The 19,062-nt window shown below is 29.8% G+C and overlaps 4 protein-coding genes across 5 annotated transcripts; 2 read left to right on the top strand and 2 right to left on the bottom strand.

Moving 5' to 3' along the window:
* Window positions 1-248: 248 nt before the first annotated feature.
* Window positions 249-4,620, top strand: LOC125065737 (hydroxyacylglutathione hydrolase, mitochondrial). Of its 2 annotated transcripts, none has more exons than XM_047673527.1 (5): window positions 249-354; window positions 606-834; window positions 1,223-1,449; window positions 3,771-4,003; window positions 4,084-4,620. In XM_047673527.1, the coding sequence occupies exons 2-5, from the start codon at window positions 665-667 to the stop codon at window positions 4,225-4,227; spliced, it is 774 nt and encodes a 257-aa protein (XP_047529483.1). In that variant the 5' UTR covers window positions 249-354; window positions 606-664; the 3' UTR covers window positions 4,228-4,620. The 2 variants fall into 2 exon arrangements, with proteins under 2 accessions (XP_047529483.1, XP_047529482.1); XM_047673526.1 differs by having other exon boundaries at window positions 264-470.
* Window positions 4,324-5,442, bottom strand: LOC125065738 (HMG1/2-like protein). Its single transcript, XM_047673528.1, has 4 exons — window positions 5,232-5,442; window positions 4,914-5,157; window positions 4,649-4,828; window positions 4,324-4,488 (listed from the first exon to the last, which is right to left on the bottom strand). Exons 1-4 carry the CDS (start codon window positions 5,381-5,383, stop codon window positions 4,411-4,413), a joined length of 654 nt encoding a protein of 217 aa, XP_047529484.1. The 5' UTR covers window positions 5,384-5,442; the 3' UTR covers window positions 4,324-4,410.
* Window positions 5,443-6,145: 703 nt separating this feature from the next.
* LOC125065844 (heparan sulfate glucosamine 3-O-sulfotransferase 3B1) lies at window positions 6,146-8,583 on the top strand. Its single transcript, XM_047673689.1, has 6 exons — window positions 6,146-6,268; window positions 6,480-6,688; window positions 6,785-6,865; window positions 7,190-7,363; window positions 7,724-7,949; window positions 8,199-8,583. The coding sequence occupies exons 1-6, from the start codon at window positions 6,158-6,160 to the stop codon at window positions 8,433-8,435; spliced, it is 1,038 nt and encodes a 345-aa protein (XP_047529645.1). The 5' UTR covers window positions 6,146-6,157; the 3' UTR covers window positions 8,436-8,583.
* Window positions 8,584-11,807: 3,224 nt separating this feature from the next.
* On the bottom strand, window positions 11,808-18,108 carry LOC125066016. The gene is made up of 6 exons (XM_047673897.1): window positions 17,976-18,108; window positions 17,728-17,892; window positions 17,438-17,585; window positions 16,546-16,864; window positions 13,977-15,669; window positions 11,808-13,166 (listed from the first exon to the last, which is right to left on the bottom strand). Exons 1-6 carry the CDS (start codon window positions 17,996-17,998, stop codon window positions 13,007-13,009), a joined length of 2,508 nt encoding a protein of 835 aa, XP_047529853.1. The 5' UTR covers window positions 17,999-18,108; the 3' UTR covers window positions 11,808-13,006.
* Between the last annotated feature and the right edge of the window lie 954 nt (window positions 18,109-19,062).

The following is a 19,062-nucleotide window of genomic DNA, read 5'->3' as shown; positions in this document are numbered from 1 at the left end:
TATGACTAATGACATTGACACATATATGACGTTCAACAATAGACATAATAATTTTTACCCATAGGAAAAGTAAAAAAGTTTTAAATAACGAACATAAAATATATAGTAACTAAATTGTTAGTTTCTGGGGTATGTTTGTACCTTTAGTACTTAAGGTAAAAATGAATTTTCTTAAGTTTTCCAGTTTATTTAAAATAAAAACGTGACATAATATAGTCAAAAGTCAAAACGATCTTGATCAAAGATAATGTTGTCAAAGTCAAAATAACATTCTTTAAATTGTAATTGCTTCTACGATAACAATTTTTTTATGCTAAGAAATATTCGCGATACTTATCTTCATTTGCCTGTAAGGTACTCTCAAACGCGTGTTTCATAATTTACTTTTTTGTTTTATTCAATGCTTCCTAGATTAGTACATGCATTGCCATTTGGGCTTTCGCAAAGAATAACAAAACTTTATTTCCAAGGTAAGTAACTGCATCTACATAATCAATGGAATGGAAGCAAATATAGAAGTCTTTAGATTTTTTATTCTTATTTAAATATGCATATATAGATGCACGTCATGATTATGTTAATATATATTTTGGTATTTTTTACAGCTCTAGTTTGGAATCAACGAGGCGCCCATAGTGAACAAGGAAACGAAGATTTGAAAGCAATGGATGTAAAAATACTGCCGGCTTTGCAAGATAACTACATGTATTTGATTGTTGATAAGGCAACTAAAGAAGCAGCTATAGTAGATCCTGTTGAACCAAAGACAGTTTTGAAAGCTGTTAATGAACATGGAGTCAAATTAACAACTATTCTCACAACACATCACCACTGGTAAGTATTTTTTTATACTTCATACTTACTATAAACATGTTCAATAATATCTGAGTTGTTACTTTCTAAGTATCTATTGACAGTATTAATTAACAAACTATAATATATTATAGTCTGTGTTTGTAAATCAATGACATTTTAATCAAGTTTGTTCTTTATTAGGATTATTGAATACATATATTTCTATATTTGTTGTTGACTGATAAAGCATTGGGATAGAAATAGGAATGAGTACCAGCTATCAAGCAGTTGGTTGATTGACAAATATAGATGTAATTGTGGGCGATGATGTAGAAGAATAGTTTTACTAATTATATGACCCGAGGTAGAGTCTTAAGGAAGGATTATGGGGTTAAATAATCAGATAGACAACATTTTTATTTAATAGGGACCATGCAGGAGGTAATGAAGATCTAGTGAAACAACATCCAGGGCTAGAAGTATATGGTGGAGATGATCGCATTGGTGCCCTGACTAAGAAAGCTGAACATAACACTAGATTCAGTATTGGTAAACTAAACATACAGTGTCTATTCACACCATGTCATACCTCTGGACACATCTGTTATTATGTCACAGCACCCGATGGCAATAGTGACTCTGCTGTGTTTACTGGTGAGAATAAACATGAGATAACATTTGTACAAAGTGTTTAAATAAGTGCTATCAGTTTATAAACAAATGCTTTAGATAATATATTAAATGTTATTTATTTTACTTGGTAGTGCATTAAAATATAATGTAGAATTTTAAACATTGACCAAATGTTTATCCTTTATTTTATTCTGGATTCTAAAAGCTTACTACATTTTATACATTATTAATTGTCACCTAATTTGTGATAGCATGTATACTACCCGGCACGAAACTTGACCTAACATGGCGTCCTCTGCGCAGGTACAGTCCTTGCGAAAATCACGTACTATCTAAAAAGCTTAAAATAAATATTTAATATATTAAAGGGTAGGTACGTAATAAAAAACAACGGGTTAATTATTGTATATTTAGTAATTATTGTATCAATAAATAAATAAAAAGAAATAAAAATAAAATTTAGAAATATTATTAGAAAATAAATTAATCACTATCACTCAACGGTGTGAAACCCTCAAAATCAGCAAATGAAGTCGAAGTTCTTGGATTGGTACTGGGGTTGGTACTGGTGCTCGGACCGGGTTCGTCATCATCAAAGACTTCCCAATCGCTACTACTGCTGCTATCTGAATCTCCCACTTGAATAACAAGTTGGTCTGTCAACTGGTCCACTACATGGTCGCTTTTGCAATAGTCGTCTTCAATAGACCTTACTTTTGAACATAACTTTTGCCATTCACTTGATCCCATAGCATCTACCTTCTGTTTCACCAGTTCCATAACGCGTGTGACGTTCCACGCTACGTTTTTGCTGCTAACGTAACCTTTGATTGCGGCCCACGCCATTTCAATGGGGTTCAGATCCGGATGATAGGGCGGCAAGCGAAGGACACTATGATTGTGTTGTGCTAATAATCTATCGATATTATAATTTTTTAAATTTTCTTTGTTCGTTTTTATTAGTTCGTACAACTGTGGCTTGTACATTGTTGGATCAAACGAAATTCCTTTTTCAGTCAGCCAGGCTTGCATGTCGCATTTCTTGGAGTTTGAATTTGGGGCCAAATTATATTGTGTATTATGGTAGGATGCATTGTCTACTACCACGACGGATCTCGGTGGTAGGTTTGGTATTAATTGTGAAGTTAACCATTTGGAATAATTTTCATAATTCATGTCGTCGTGATAGTCGCCCGTTTTGGCTCCGGATTTAAACATTAATAAACCATTTGGTATAAAACCGGCTTCAGACCCTGCATGTACCATAACTACCCGTTGACCTTTGGATATCGGTCTTTTTAAACCTTTTTTTGAACCGTCCGTCCACGCCTTGGAACTTGTGTGCGAAGCGTGGACATACGATTCGTCAGTATAAATTATGGGCCTTCCTTCATGTCTGTACTTTTGTATTGCTTCTAAATATTTGATTCGCTGTAATCTTATACTGGTTTTCTCAATAAGAACTTTTCTATTATTTTCTGTTGCTTTCCATTTAAAGCCTAGATCCTTTAAGATGCGTCGAAGACTCCGTTCAGATCCTTGATAATTTATATCCGATCGCAGTTTTGTCAGAAGTTTCGTAACTGTTGGGATTTCATTATTTGTTAAATGAAAATTATGAATGCATCTTTTGATAACTCCTTGATCGAAATTGTCTATACCAGTTACAGGTTTCGATCTAGCATGTTTTTTTCCAGGCGTCCGAAATACTGTGAGAAATTCTGACTGCTCAGCTTCTTTTACGATTCTCCGAACAGTGCATAGAGAGGTTTTTGTTGCTTCAGCTGTTCTCTCTTTAATTTGAGTATCACTTCTGCCATTAGCTTCGTTTTTTAAAAAACAGTAAACATCGTAAATCATTTTCCGAGCTTGTCTTTTTAGAACTATATTATTTTTTCTTGGCATTTTAGTATACTTCGTTAAAATCTTACTATAATAACAAAAGAAACAACCCACAAAATCAACAATACAAAAACAAAGTTAATAATCAAACACAATTTTACACAATAAAACCGTTATATAATAATAACTTATGTTAATGAGCGTACACTAAGACAACACAGGAACATGCGCGGGCGACGGGAGACGCGGTGGCACTGCGCGGGGCCACGCATCCACCCGTTGCTATGGTTACTAGTAATGGCGGCCTTGTTTGCTATAGTAACGCGCTCCTCGCCTCAGACCGCACCTCAAACGACATCTATTTTTTGTTACTGCGCAGAGTCAAGATTCGTGCCGGGTATTATAGTAATTGTAAACAATATTATATGATTTCAATATCAATGGAATTAAACTAAAGTTATAAAATATTCTTTAATTAAATTTCCTACATTTGATTGCAGGTGATACATTATTCTTGGGTGGGTGTGGAAGATTTTTTGAAGGCACAGCTGAACAAATGCACAAAGCTCTGATTGAAGTACTTGGAAGTCTTCCAGATAACACTAAAGTTTTTTGTGGCCATGAATACAGCCTTCAGAATTTACAGTTTGCAGCTCATGTGGAACCAGATAATGGGGAAATCAAAAAGAAAATTGCATGGTCTTTGAGCAGGAGAGAAAATAACAAGCCTACAGTATGTGCTAACCTTATCCAAGATCCTTATTTTGGTTGAAAACAGTGAGGGATAAAGATTAATTTGTATATTTGTTACAGGTACCTTCAACCATATCTGAAGAGAAACTTTATAATCCATTCATGAGAGTCACAGAAGAGTCAGTGATGAAACATGCAAAAAAGAATGATGCCATAGAAACTATGCGGGCTATTCGCTTAGAGAAAGATCATTTCAAAGGTTGAAGTTCAAATATACATAAGACTGTATTTAATATATGTAGATTACTGTTAGCATTGTTATCAAAATTGTATGGTTAATTAATAAAAAAACTGTTTAATATATAAAAATCTATATTTATATTATAACTTAAATTAAAGCTGATGATCACAAAGGAATTAAGTGCTAGTATCTAAAGATTGTAAACGTCATTGTTCTTTCTTGATGTATGCTGACATTTCTTCTGCATATTTTTCCTTTGATCTTTCAAACATTGCAACATAAATCTAAAATGAATGAAAAGGGAATTTAATATGTAAATTAAATACAAATATAACTCTTTTTTAATTAATGTGATGAAAAATATGTCTTTTTACAACTTGAATTTTTTTAAACTTATTAAATAGTCCAAATTAAGAATTGAATTTCGTTTATTTTTACTATTACCCTTTTTTCCTCATTTGTTAATGCTCTCCAGCGTGATGCTAATTGTCGGGTTACTTCTTGTTTTGAAGGTTCAGATCCCATTTCAGTTGTAGTTTCAGCTACGACCACTGGTCTTTGCTCTTGGCAAAATTGGAAAAATGCATTGCAAGGCTTTTTAGGTGCATTTGGATCTCTTTCAGGCTGTAATTAAAAGTATCAATAAATATTCATCAAACATTAATTTATATATGAATAAATAAGTACAAGATTTATTTTTAAGTCATACTTTATCTGCTTTGCTTTTTCGTTTGGTTGCTGGCTTTTTAGCACCTGTCGTATTTTGTTTTTCTACTTGTTTAGGTGCTGTTTGTGTTTTTGCCCCGGCACGAGGTGCCCGAGGGGCTACCTCAGGTTTTGTCTCTACTTCAACAGAAGCCGTTCGGAAGGGATCTCCATGTTTGTCTAATCGTTCAATCAACAACTTTATATCTTTTTTGTATCGCCTCGTTATTTTTTTTACTTCATGTATTCTGAAATGTATTTAAAATAGATTTCAAATCACAACTAACACCATGTAAGCGAAGTTAGTAAATATAAAACGAACCTATTCACGATTCTTTCATTGTCCTGTTGCAACACTTCACATCGTTCTAATAACAATTGATATTTTCTCCTATAAATCTCTTCCTCTGATGGTAAACTAACCATATCATCCGAGTCGTCAGAAATATTCGAACTGAGCTGTTGGACTGTCATTTTAATTTATTTCACGGCTGGCTTCAAAGTTCAACACAACCAAATTTCTTTTTATTTAGTTGTCGGCTGTCATTTGGTTGCTTTTGATCAAAGTTGTTATGTTGGTATTACATTTGGATACTCGTATCATTAATTCAATTAATTATCACATGTTGCGACAATAAGCATAAATACAATAACAACCCGAGTAACCTATTATAGAAATTATAATTTTCTTACATGTTTGTACAGTCAATATGAAATAATAGTTATTGTTTACTAAGCCTTTCCTAAACAAATTTTGTGTACAAGTATCCAATCAAAAACGTCTTCCATTATGAAAAATACATACTCTTTGGAGTTATGAAAAAAATAATATTTCCGGAAAATGACAATAGAATGCGCGCGCAAATGCTGATTTATATTTGGCGCGAAACTGAAGATATCCCATTGCTTAAAATTTCAGTACCTATTCGTGTTACCTCTCGACACACGTCCTGTTCCATAACTGAGCGCGATTGCGCAGTGCGTTTTCTTATGCAGATCAGGTGTGCGGTATATTTTCTTTTATAAAAATCGCGTGGTGCTGCGTAAATACGCAGTTTATTTTAATAATGATCGATTTTATTTATGCAAAAAGAAGCTCAAATAAAATGGTTTCATTCAGAAAAATATCATTATTATCCACGTATCAATAAAATACTTTGTTTGGATATGGTGAATAACTATCATACTTAGAAGAAATATTTTTAAAAAGAAAGTGATTTTTAATCCAAATGAATTCGAAAAATAGCAATGAAATGCATTCCGGCTCTTTCGAAGCGAACTATGTTTACGTATTTCATATTATTGTTTCTATTATATTTATTTTATGTTTTGAATACTTGTTTAGTTGACGAAAGAAAGGTAAGTAAAATTCATATATTAGTAATTATTATTTTCTATAATAATCTGAAAGAGAAACAGACGAGCACGTATTCCTATTAAATATGTTATTAATGCCGGCATACAATTTCAATATTATTTCTCATATTTTATATATTAAGCAATGTAATGTGTCATTTTTTTTAAATTATTTAATAAAATAGAACCTATTTTAATGAGTACATTGTTTCAGTTTTCATTCAAGTATTTCTCGCTAAAAAGTCAAGTTACTAAATACAAAAGTGTGACGAGGCGTTTCGCCGCACTCTTAGGTTACAGCTTTGATGGCAACAAATACATGAGGATCGAAAAATCGGATCAGGTACCAACAAAGAGACTGCCAGATGCCTTGATTATAGGGGTTAAAAAATGTGGAACGCGTGCGCTTTTAGAGTTTTTAAGGTATACATTTAAATAACACGTTTCCTTTTTTCATGAGGTTTTATAACTGGTTACAAAATAACTGAAATGAGAAATTAAATGGATTTTTTTTTTCAGATTACATCCAGATGTGAGAGCAGCAGGATCTGAAGTACATTTCTTTGATAAATATTATCATAAAGGCTTCGAATGGTACAGGTGCTGAATACTTTTAATATTTATAACTTTATACTATTCGTATAATAAATTAAATTTTATTAATCCATATTGGATTATGATGATATTTGACGATTAGCCCAGATTTATCTATTCAGACGGATACATCTATTTCATTAGATCTGAAAAATATTAGTGAACACATTCGAATTTTAAATTTGCCCTAACATAAAAGGCGATGAAAATTATAAAGACCACACCAATTATTAATTTTCGAAATGAAAATCGTTCTTAAATTGAAGAAGAAGAATAATATCCGACATGCGTATAAAATCCAATTTTTCTAATAATAATGATTCGTTTTAGAGAGAAAATGCCACCCACTTCGGAAGGGCAGATCACAATGGAAAAGACACCTTCGTATTGGGTAACCAGGTCAGCACCAAGACGTGTTTATTCCATGAACCCTTCAGTTAAATTGATAGCAGTTGTTCGTGATCCAGTAACAAGAGCTATAAGCGATTATACACAATCTGCCAGGTAAATATTTAAATCGTAACAACACATATACTACTAGTAGGATCAAAATCACTGAGAGTGATAAAAATAGAGATGTGCTAAAAATACTAGTCAAGATACTATATTAATTTTCCGTGACATTGTTACCGTTTTGGAATTAAGATTCAATAGTAATTGTTTGGTTGTTCTTATTTAAATACTCAATTAAAACAATTAAATATAATACCATAATTATTCATATATTTAAAATTTAAAGTATTTTGTTTAATTATTCATTAATTTAAAGTATGTTAAATCTGTCTAATATTAAAAATAACTGAACTTGCTTCTACAAAATCATATAGGGACCATAATAATTTGAAACTGGTTGCTATTTCAAAGCAAAAGATCAAGTCTTCCACGTTTCGAAGATCTCGCTCTGGTGAACAGCACGGTAACTTGGGGTGGACCTTGGTCAGTGGTTGACTCCTCTTGGCCTCCAGTGAGATTAGGCATTTATGCTAGACCCTTAAGGCGCTGGTTAAGAAGGTTTCCACGATCTAGGATCCTTTTCATCAGCGGAGAGAGGTTGGTTGTAGATCCAGCGGCTGAAATGGCAAGAGTTCAGGTAAATGAGCTTATTTTTGTTTTTATGCTATTTTTGACACCAAGAATTAAATCATGAATTAAGTCACCAAGCACGTTATTTTAATTTATTTTTCTATAAAAGCGTTATGCGAATTCACATTAAAAATTAAAAAAATGTTATAGTTTTGAAATACATCTTGGATGTTTATTTTCCAAACTATTTTTACGTTTTGAAAGCAATTTACCTTTAAAGAAAGCATATTCATATATGTAATGGTATTTTTTTCAGAAGTTCCTCGGTCTTAAGATATTGATAACAAATAAACATTTCTACTTTAATTCAACGAAAGGGTTCCCGTGTCTCCTTAAATCGGAGAGTCAATCCACGCCTCATTGCCTTGGAAAAAATAAGGGAAGGAGTCACCCGTATATTGACCCTGTGGCTATAGAAAGACTGAGAGAATTTTACAGGCCATATAATGAGAAATTTTACGAATTATCTGGTATAAATTTTGGTTGGCCATAATACTTAAACAAATTTTGAAAATTTTATTAAAGGCCGACGAAAATTAAACTATATAAAGACCATGAATATTCATAGGGTCATTCAGCTGCAGTAGAGCGAATTGTATGTGATAGTTTTATGCCAATTTTAATAGAAATTTAGACTGAAGCATGCCATTTTTAGAAATTATAAAAGAATATACAACAATGTGTCTGTTTGTGTTCGTTTTCAATTATTTTGTAATTCACTTTATTCTGCGCTGTTTGTTTAATTCATATACGAAAATACATTTGAAAAAGCGCTTACGCTTTCAGCAGTTTAATTTTAAAATTCAAACTTTAGTATAAGATTATACAGTAGTGTTTAAATAAAAAAATCACTTAACATATCTATTCCAAATGCCATTAAAACAATTGTTATTATCAAAGATAATATTACTGTAATTTCTATTTATTCGTATTACTATATAGTTCCTACTGTTAAATTGTTAGAAAAGGTTAATTTTATAAAATATATTTATTAGGAAAGATGTAATGTTGGTAGCATTGCTTTTTTGTTTTTTTTTTTTGTAATACGTCAATTTCATATAATAAAAAAGAGAAATATTTCAGTTCAATAACATCTACTTAATAATATGTTAAAAAGTATTAGAAAAAAATTATTCACTTTTTTTTAAACAGGTACTTTTACCATATGTCCATGCTATGAAAAAAGGACTAATGAAAAACACAATCGATGATAATTAAAAAAAATGTTATTGTACTACATTCACTAAATTTTTATCTTCTAATTTAAAAAATAATTAATGAAAAGATCCTTCATACCTTTTGTTATTAAAATTAGTTGTTAACAATTTATACAATAATTGAAAAAAGGTACTCTATTTTCAATTTTAAGCCGTTATGAAAATCGAATGTCAGATTTAAAAAAGTCAAACTAAATTATGATAAACTAAAAAAGTACTTTTATAAAATGTTATCATAAATCGATGTCATCACTTCATAAGTGTATTTGAATTAACAACGACATAATGTGACTTACAAAGTTTATATACTCCGAATAAAAATAATAGACAAAAGAACAAAAAAAAACTTTTCTATTGGCCTCAAGTAAGTACCTAATATATTTCTCTACAATATGTATTATATAATTATATGTATACATTTTAATACATAATTATTAATTAAACAATTATATGATACTAAATAAAAAAGTAAATGATCGAAACATATTTAATACATTACGCTTGCTTTTACAATCCGTCGAATTATATTATTATAGAATCTACTTAATAAAAACGAATAAATATATTTGGATATGTATCTTATTGGTAATTTGTGTTCTGACCGTTTGAAATGTCGAAATCGAACATAAAATCTTAAAATAAATAAAAATTCGCCGAGATTTAATAAAGACAATTTTGCCGTTATATTGTAAGTACCTACTTTCATACATCTTAAATATAACGTAGACAGTAACCATCAAATAATTTTAACGATGTCGATGTTTCAAATACTCTTATTTATTACATAATAAAGTATCTCAGACTAAAAGAAATAGATAAAGGAGCGACGTTCTCTAAAGCTGAATTTGAAATACTTACCTAGAATAGAAATCTGAAGCTGATCGTATTCCAGAGCATTACTGGAAACCAGACTCTATACATACTTTAAAGATCAAAATGCAATTCTGTTTTAAAATGCAAATCTTGTATAAATAATGGGCGAATTATTAACCATTCCTTAGTAGTAATTGTGATCAAACTGCATCAGTAAGATTAATAATAAAAATATTATTATTAATTTTGTATTCTGAAAATATGATAAGTACGTCCGTAATTATTGTACCTAGGCAAGATTTTGTGTGCGCCGCCGGCCATCTACCTTTTTCTATTATTCTGAGATATAATATTACGTACCTATGTTGTTTCATCAAATATATAGTTTTAAGTATTAATTAATCTTCAATGAAGTTGGTTGTGTATGTAAATATTACCAAATAAATAATACATTATAATTAATCTATAGACAGTAAAACTAGTTTAACTTATCCACATGGTATTCACATATATTAAGGTTATGTTCTATATATACATGAGCAAAAGAGACCATTTCATTTGTTTAAATGTGGTTTGTGACGTTGTTCGAAAAAAAAATTATATTATATTACCGGTTACAGGACAAAAAAACTGGGAAAAGGAAATCTTAAAATTTTAAAGTGCATAAACGCGGTCAATATTTCGCATTCGATATATACATACATAATGATGTATGAAGTATCCATATAGATATTGACCCTTTTTTCTCATTGACTAATCTTTCATAAAATAACTATATATAGTTACCGTAATGAGAAGCTATAAATTTTGTAAACAAGTCTTCAGGAGTTCACAACATTTGGACCAACAAAAAAAATGAATTTGTTTAAGATTTAATAAATTATTAAGTAACAAATATTAATTAACATATATTATTTAAGAATAATTATTCGTCAGATTCATAAGTAAAATTAACAAACGATCCGCGATGTATGCAAAGCAATGAAACAAACTCGTACGCATTCGAAACTCGAATGACGCGTTTATTTCATAATGGCGTCCCGATAGTTTAGAATCCCTGCGACGGACGCGTTCCGGTACCAAAAAACACAAACGATAGGGCTTTGCCTCGTTAAAATATGATCCGACTAAATTAAATAGGTTGTTACTTTCATATAACCCGTCTATATTTCATGTCGATTGAATATGGTCAATATATTATTATCTCGCAGTATAAAATGTTTACTTAGTAAAAGATGTTTGTTTACATAATTTATAGCTTCTCGTGACGGGTACTATAGATTTTTTTTAAATGTTATCATTTTCGATCGAATAAATATCGAAGCGAAGCTCTGCTCTTTTAATACAAATAAGACAAATAATTGATTGCTTAATTAAAAACGAATGCTGTTTTTTTATATTATGTCGTGTGACACAAGTAAGTCATGATAACGAGATATTAGGTTGTGATTTTACGATGATAGCTTTCAAAAACTCTGAGATAAAAAAGTTATTTAGTTTTAATAAACATTTAATCAACACTATCAATCAATACTTAAAACTTACCCCGTACTAGGCAGATAGATAAAATAATACATGGCAACATTGTGTCTTTACTTGTATAGTAGTTTTTATTTAGATAATATAAACTAATTTCAATGAACTATGTGAATTAGTTATTTAGAGTTATTTATTATTTGTATAAATTTAGTTTAAATTATTTGTAGTTGTGGATGCACGAAACAATCCGTCATATACTTGTCACTTAAGAAAAGCTTTAAATAATAATTATTGTAATGAGATAGCTTATTGCACAGCGTTAATATATAGCAGTAACTATAAATAAAAAATAATAATCTGTTTAATCTTTTATTTGGCATATAAGGCTTAGTTTAGAATATATTCATCATAAATACAATTATATCTTTAAGTATTGATTACATCATTTTCTGTACAAGTATTATTTACAATAAATATAACAAATAACTGAATACATTGTTTTGAAACTGAGTATGGTAGAACAAAAATAAATGACGATTCATCTTACTTAATAAACCATAATAACTAGGACACTTATCTATCTTATTACCGATAGTTCAGCGGGGTTCCCGGGTGTTTAGTAAAACACTGATGGTCTCTTTCTGTCATATTCGATTTGACATTCGAAAGAACGAGATAGCCTTGTTTTGATAATCAACCTACTTAACCTAAGCCACATTAGGTAAAGCCGTAAATGCTTAGCCTTCACAATGGTTTAGTTATATTTAACATTTTGTATAGGATTGACCTATGAAATACATTAATTTTAGTAAAGCTTAATAATATAGTACTATAAATCATTTTAGAGTATCTTAAATTTCTATACATTTAATTAATGAATAGAAATGCGTCTATTTGTGCTTAAGTAACCAGTACTTATACTCTGAGTCCAAAACTTATATACATATTTAAAATTCCTTTTATCTTGACTAACATATGTTTAATTTGCAAGTATGTTTTTTATTTCAGGGCAGAATCAAAATTTCGGTATTGGACACTAAATGATCTAGATTGAAATTGTTATAAAATTTACACAAAATATAAGAATTCATTTCACAGGAACTAATCATTAACAACATCAATATTTATCTATAAATTACAGTTTTAAATATTTGTATAAGGAAGAAAATATTTTATAAATTGATATTTTTGCATAAATTTATTAAGTGAACTTATATGCTTTAGTTAACAACTGCTTTAAGTACTAACACCAAACATCCATTGATACTAGTGACAATTATTATTATTTGCTTGCTGAGTGGTCGAAATTCGACCATGATAATTATTTAATTTCCAATTTTTTTACTGATAACAGCTAACCTCGTAAATAGCTACCCAGCAATGAAAAAAGAAAGAGGAGCAAAGGCTTTGTCTTTGCCTATTTATTATTATTATATCTGCAAATGAAGCATATTTTTGTTTCTCCATAATTTAGGACAACCATTACCAGATAATATTAGTCATGGCAAGCAAATATATTTTCAAAGAAAATGTAAAAATAGGAGTATGTACATATTCAAGTGTCATTCGATATATATACTGGTAAGTCAATTGGATTGATTTGCAAGTAAGATATTGAACTAACTCCAACAACAGCGAACACAATTATCGCATCATCGTCGTACTTCGAGTACAGGCTTGCTATTTGACTTCCTGATGGCATATGATTTGTTTCACTGAAATAGAAAATAGTTGCATTTAGTTTATCATTTACTAGCAATGATGTTTAATGTCTAATTATTCTATTGATTCATTATTAACAGTTACAACTTAAATCCTTTAGATTACTTCGTTTTTATAATTATTAAAAATAATGTATATTAAAAAAAAAAGTCATGTGACTAAGCTGTTATCTTAAATTACATTGCACAAGTGTGTTTAAACATAAATTATTAATTTTACAAGACCGGAAGTGCCAAATTCGAGACTTTCGGCTTCTACTGATAATTTCAGGACAGCAAACCCCAATAACCTTTATAGTCCCGCCCAGGAATACAAGCTCTGGGCATTATAAGCTAGCTAATATACCAACTAGGTAGTCATATAAATGTCATTTCAATGACAGTTAATTTGTTATTTCATTCTAAGATTAATAAGTGTTTCTCCATGTGTGTGTCTCCATTAAATTAATTAATCAATCAAAGTTATCATTAAAAAAACATACACAGAAATTAGGAAAATTTAATAGAAAATCTAACTTAAATGGAAGTCATTTAGTCAATAGGTGTTTATTTTCACAAAATATTTTTTTTTATGGCTTTTTATTAAGAAAATCAACATTTTGAAGTACTTTGTCAAACATAGTAGAATACATGGGGTATTCAATACAAAAATAATTACGAACTCAAGGATACACTAAATTGAAGAGCTACAAAAATTAAATAAGCGATAGTTGGAAACTACAAAGATGTGTAAATCTGCCACTGTTTAAACAGTACTTATTAATAACTTTGTGGTTTTATTTTTTTAAGCAAAACTTTACTTACTCTAGACAGATTATGTAACAGTGTGGAGTTGGCCTTTTCGTTTTTCTAAAATTTTGAACATGTCTTCTATACATGTCGAAATCAATAGCGAGATTGCATTCCTCAGTACCTTTTTCGGTTTGAATTATTCTCAACTTTTTTAAAATCGATGCCATATCAGTACAATCGCCTGGTTTTACGATGGAGTTTATTCTATTGTTCATATTATTATGTACACTTTGAAATTCGGCTATTGCCTCTTTAATACTAGTGTAAAAAGATTTTTTCAGTTCCAACCAATTATCACATTTACATGTTTGTATTTTGAGAAAATCAAACATTATGTCCTCTCGTTTCATGTCTGTTATTTCATTATAAACAGCGTCTTTAGAAATTATTTCCGCTCTTCCGAAATCATTTTCCGGTGGTAACCAATTTTTATTAAACGTTTTCGATAAAAGGGGACTGTACTCCTTGCATTCTACTTCTGAAATTTCCTTTTTACTAGTAGACGCTTCTGTATATACCTCTTTTTGCCGTTCAGAAAGTCTCTTTAGGATATTAAAAGGATTCCTTAATTTCTTTCCTTTACGAAATTTTTGTTCTTCTTTTAGGGTTTCTGAATTTGATGAATCTGATGTATCAAGAGCAATTTTATGTTTGTTTTCTAGTTCGTTACTTTCATTTAAATAATATTCTTCATTATAAGATTCGTTAAATGTTCTCAGCAGTTTAGAGAAAGCTCTTCGATGCCTTGCCGATGATTTATTATTTTTTTCCAATTCTTTCAACTGACATGCAAGTTTTTTGAACATGTTAAGATTTTCTTCAATTTGATAGTTAGGACTTAGGCTACGACGTCTTTTTTTTCTAGGCTCATCATCATCATCTAATTCTATAGTGTCTACAATAGTTTCTTCAATTACAACATCAAAATCTTGACTAAGCCTTACTCTTGTTTTATATCTAGTGTTATAAGACTGAATAAGTCTATGGAGTGATTGGATGTACTCTTCATGAGTATGTCCTCCTAAGATAAGTTGTTTTAGCCTGGAAGCAAGCTTTTTTATTTCCTCTAAATTTTGTTTTTGTGCTGTTACTCTTGTTCTTTTCTTATTATTGTTGTAAGAGATTGTGTTGGTGCTATTACAATTGGTTTGCCAAAATTGTGTTTGAATTCGAGGTAATTGTAGCCGAGATGTAAAAAACCAGTTAGGCAGATAATGTCTTTGGAATAACATACTAAAATTTATAGAACTATAAGTATGTCTTGGTCTATAAAAATTGAATTGTCTATATTGAAAACTTCCATTAGCAAATGCAAAATTAGTGTATGTAGGAATTGGAGCCGATTCTGATCTGCCGCACGTATTTTTTATTCTCCTTATATGACTGCCATTAACTTCATCATTTATGGTATAAATATTTGTATCTGTTGTAACATATCTATCATTTTTACTGTGTATTTTTTCTAAATTTATACTGAAAACTGGTTTATTTAAACATATAGTATTTGGTATGAATTGTTTCTGTGGAGTTTGAATAGAAACAATTTGTTTCTGCGTTAGTTCTGGTAAATTTTCAAAGAACCCATGAATATTATTTATATTACATGGTTTCAGTTTTCTGTTTTTCAATTTTTGTAATCTACTCAGCCCACATATGCTTTTAGTTTTCTCTGTTATTATTTTCTTACTTTCACTTTCCCCTTCATCTGTAATTTGAATGAATAACATAAAATAACTTATATACCATATTAAAAAAGTAACTATTTTGATTACAGATAGTAGAATTGTCTAATTGACTTAATTAAAATTTAAAAACTATAAAAAATAGAATCAATGTTTTTATTTATATCATCTATATATAGTTACCAAGTCAAGTAGTAAGTATATTTATTTGTAATAGGTGAATGTTTATATGTCCATAGGCATATGCACTGTAATAAATATTAACCACCAAGAATGTTCAGGGGCTCCATAACCGTAACCATCGGATATCCAAAAGAAAAATCTATTATATCTATAATCTATCTATCTATAAACATATTAAGCATTTATTGTTATTTTGTTTTTACTTCTATATTTAAGGGCAGTAGATAATTTGTATTTTAAAGTTATTTGATTTTTTTCTTTGATTATACATAATACTAAATAGTAGTAGTGGTAGTAGTAGCCCACAAATAAAATCAAATTTTTGAAGTGATAACTTCTTATCAAACGGTTTCGTTACGTAACGCGTTACGGCGCCAATCTGTCTGGCTTCCCTTCTGGCTACACATACATACGGCAATGGTAGACAAGCTCTTCTCTCACATTAACCCACAGCGTGCTTTGTTTGTATTTTGGACCATTCAAGTTATCACATCCCAAGAGGCACACATTTTTTTTTTCTTTTACCATTTCTAAATTATCTATTATAATAATATATATAATAGGATGATCCAAAATTATTTCGTATCCGTAATCATATTCAAAAGTACATATCCATAATATCCCACTCCTTACATTCCCACTGCACCAACAACTTTGGAAATAATTATGTCTTCTATTACCAGGATTAATTATATTGACATAGTGTTGAAACTTACCAATGATTTTATTTTTAACTTCTGTTGCTTCAGTTGCTTTGTCACATTTTTCGTTTTTAACTTCATTTTTAGAATCTTCTAGTTTTTCATTTTTTACTTCTATGTTATCATTATTTACATTTTCACTTTTAGAAGGTAAATCAATTTTCTTTTCACATATTATGGGTTCGACATGCTCATGTCTGTAAATTCGGTATCCTAAGCGACTGAGCGATGCATAGACTTTGTATTGTAGGAGTGTAATTTTCTCGGTCAATAATAAAGAATAAGCTTGCTGGAGAGACACTTTCACATCATTATATTTAAGATGCAGGCAGTTCTAAAACAAAACAGTTAAGTTAAAATAACAACTTGAAAACTATCTATTAAATTTTGTATAGTATAAATCTGTTTTTTAATTATAAAATTATTAATGATTCACATAAATTTTCATTTAGTTTTTTGCATATCTAATGCTTTATTTTCAAAAAGATTAAGCGTCAATACGCTTAGTCTATTTGGAGGTTCTATGAATGTATAATTTAAAAAAAAGCTATAATGACTAATATATTGATTAAATAGTTTCTTTTTTTAAGTCTTTTAATCAATTTGATTTCACAACAATTATACTAAGTAATTATTTATATTTTTATTGGTAATGGCTTAGAGGTTAATTTCCATGGTGTATAATCATTTAAGATGTCACTGGCTTTGTAATTGCACACAATATTCTTTCAGACTCGTAATGCTTTATTTTAATATTTCATATTTGTGAATGTTATCTTAGATACATTATTATATCCATGTCGATGTGTAAGTCTTACATGTGATCATTTTTAAGAAGTTATAAGTCAGCATTTAAACCAATACTATTACAATCTCTATACAATTATTATTATATATATGAACTTACAATTTCCATAAGAAATAAAGCTTCTTCTGGTTTAAGAAATAACTGTTTGCCTTTATTGTGACCTAAATATTGCCAGTAGCTTCCAACTTTCTGTGTTACTTCTGCCAACATCAACTCTTCTCTCCACACTGCATGACTTAATGTACCACTGCGGATATAAATGACAAGTTCATTTTATTTTTAAGTAAATTTAAGGTCTTATGACTTGCTTATTTTTCACTATAATTTAAGGAAATAATTTTCGTAATCTTTTGGCACAATGTGTAAAGATGTAGCTTTGATAAACATACCTTTTCTCAATACGTTCCACTTCAATTAAATGTTTTCTAGCTTCTACAGCTGCTTGTATTTGTTTTTGCTCCAACCAAGATCCACTTGGAATTATGTCCTTAAGGCCAACTTCTGGCAAAGATACTTCTATTTTCGTTGTACTTTTTGAAACAAGTTCATGACCCCTGAATATTTTAAAAACCAACATTAAAATGTGCTGACATATTATTCAAGCGTGTTCAAGATATATCATTTTTAAGTTACTTACGATAATAGCTTGTCTTGATTCATTTTCGCTGAATGAATAAAGAAATAAAACAATTAGGTTATACTTAATAATAATAAGTAACACATTAAAATAAAATCGACGTAAATTTCGATCGAATATTTTTTACGTTAGAATTGTAAAAGTAACTTTTTCTGACAATTGACAATGACAAGTGACAAATTCATTATTGACAATATATCAAGTAGTTGCCATTTATCCAAGTTAATACAAAGTATTTTTTATAATAAATTAAATTTTTTTTTGTGTGAATTTTAGAAATAAATAATATGTTTGTGACGAAGGCTATTATTTGTTAATTGGTATAATAAATATATACCATTAGGCAAAAGAGGATCTCTGTAAAAGTATTCAATTTAGTAATTAATGTAATTGCAATTTATTTAGTAATTATCCGTAAATAATCATATATTCGTAAATATTTGGTACAAAATGGCTGATATATACCGGTGTTTTGTTCAAAAATCTATTTCGTACGCTGAAATGGCTAACGCTGGCTAAAACTAAGGACATATATCAAATGTACATAAAACAATATACTTGAAAATTCCAGATCTTAATAATTCCTCCAGAAAACTCAGGGATAATAAATAAATAATAAATGTTATTATTTGTCTACCTTCAATGTAAACTCATAATAACATATTTAACTATTACAAATAAACTTCATTTTTTTTTCATTAATTAATTACAAAACATTAATTCATTATTAATCCTTATTCAGATAAATATGTAATTTATCTTGGGTGTTTAATATAGTTTAAAATAGTCCTTTAACACTATAGTATTCGAAAAAATACTTTAGAAGAGATAAGTGGATGTCGCAACCATAACATTGTGACCTTGGCAGTTAAAATTATACATATTAATAACTTCTGTCATCTGTCTATCATTACATAAGCAGCCCGTAAATGTGCCACTGCTGGGCTAAAGGCCTCCTCTCCCTTTGAGGAGAAGGTTTGCATATTCCACCACGCTGCTCCAATGCGGGTTGGTGGAATAAACATGTGGCAGAATTTGAATTTGAAATTAGACACAAGCAGGTTTCCTCACGATGATTTCCTTCACC

Source organism: Vanessa atalanta, chromosome 8 (genome assembly GCF_905147765.1).
Source record: "Vanessa atalanta chromosome 8, ilVanAtal1.2, whole genome shotgun sequence".
Taxonomy (NCBI): Eukaryota; Metazoa; Arthropoda; class Insecta; order Lepidoptera; family Nymphalidae; genus Vanessa; species Vanessa atalanta.
The sequence above is the reverse complement of the archived record's forward strand: the minus strand, read 5'-3'. Positions and strand labels throughout refer to the sequence as shown.

What these genes read in the sequence shown, in the direction of transcription:
- LOC125065844 (XM_047673689.1), top strand. Translation starts at nt 6,158, where the DNA reads ATGAAATGCATTCCGGCTCTTTCGAAGCGAACTATGTTTACGTATTTC. An exon ending in GCGCTTTTAGAGTTTTTAAG is followed by an intron (nt 6,689 to 6,784) that starts GTATACATTTAA and finishes TTTTTTTTTCAG; the next exon opens with ATTACATCCAGATGTGAGAG. An exon ending in CTGAAATGGCAAGAGTTCAG is followed by an intron (nt 7,950 to 8,198) that starts GTAAATGAGCTT and finishes TATTTTTTTCAG; the next exon opens with AAGTTCCTCGGTCTTAAGAT.
- LOC125065737 (XM_047673526.1), top strand. Translation starts at nt 401, where the DNA reads ATGCTTCCTAGATTAGTACATGCATTGCCATTTGGGCTTTCGCAAAGA. An exon ending in AACAAAACTTTATTTCCAAG is followed by an intron (nt 471 to 605) that starts GTAAGTAACTGC and finishes TATTTTTTACAG; the next exon opens with CTCTAGTTTGGAATCAACGA. An exon ending in TGACTCTGCTGTGTTTACTG is followed by an intron (nt 1,450 to 3,770) that starts GTGAGAATAAAC and finishes ATTTGATTGCAG; the next exon opens with GTGATACATTATTCTTGGGT.
- LOC125066016 (XM_047673897.1), bottom strand. Translation starts at nt 17,998, where the DNA reads ATGAATCAAGACAAGCTATTATC. An exon ending in CTTTATTTCTTATGGAAATT is followed by an intron (nt 16,865 to 17,437) that starts GTAAGTTCATAT and finishes GTTTTGTTTTAG; the next exon opens with AACTGCCTGCATCTTAAATA. An exon ending in AGTTAAAAATAAAATCATTG is followed by an intron (nt 15,670 to 16,545) that starts GTAAGTTTCAAC and finishes TTCAAATTACAG; the next exon opens with ATGAAGGGGAAAGTGAAAGT.
- LOC125065738 (XM_047673528.1), bottom strand. Translation starts at nt 5,383, where the DNA reads ATGACAGTCCAACAGCTCAGTTCGAATATTTCTGACGACTCGGATGAT. An exon ending in GAAAAAGCAAAGCAGATAAA is followed by an intron (nt 4,829 to 4,913) that starts GTATGACTTAAA and finishes TTTTAATTACAG; the next exon opens with CCTGAAAGAGATCCAAATGC. An exon ending in TAACAAATGAGGAAAAAAGG is followed by an intron (nt 4,489 to 4,648) that starts GTAATAGTAAAA and finishes CATTCATTTTAG; the next exon opens with ATTTATGTTGCAATGTTTGA.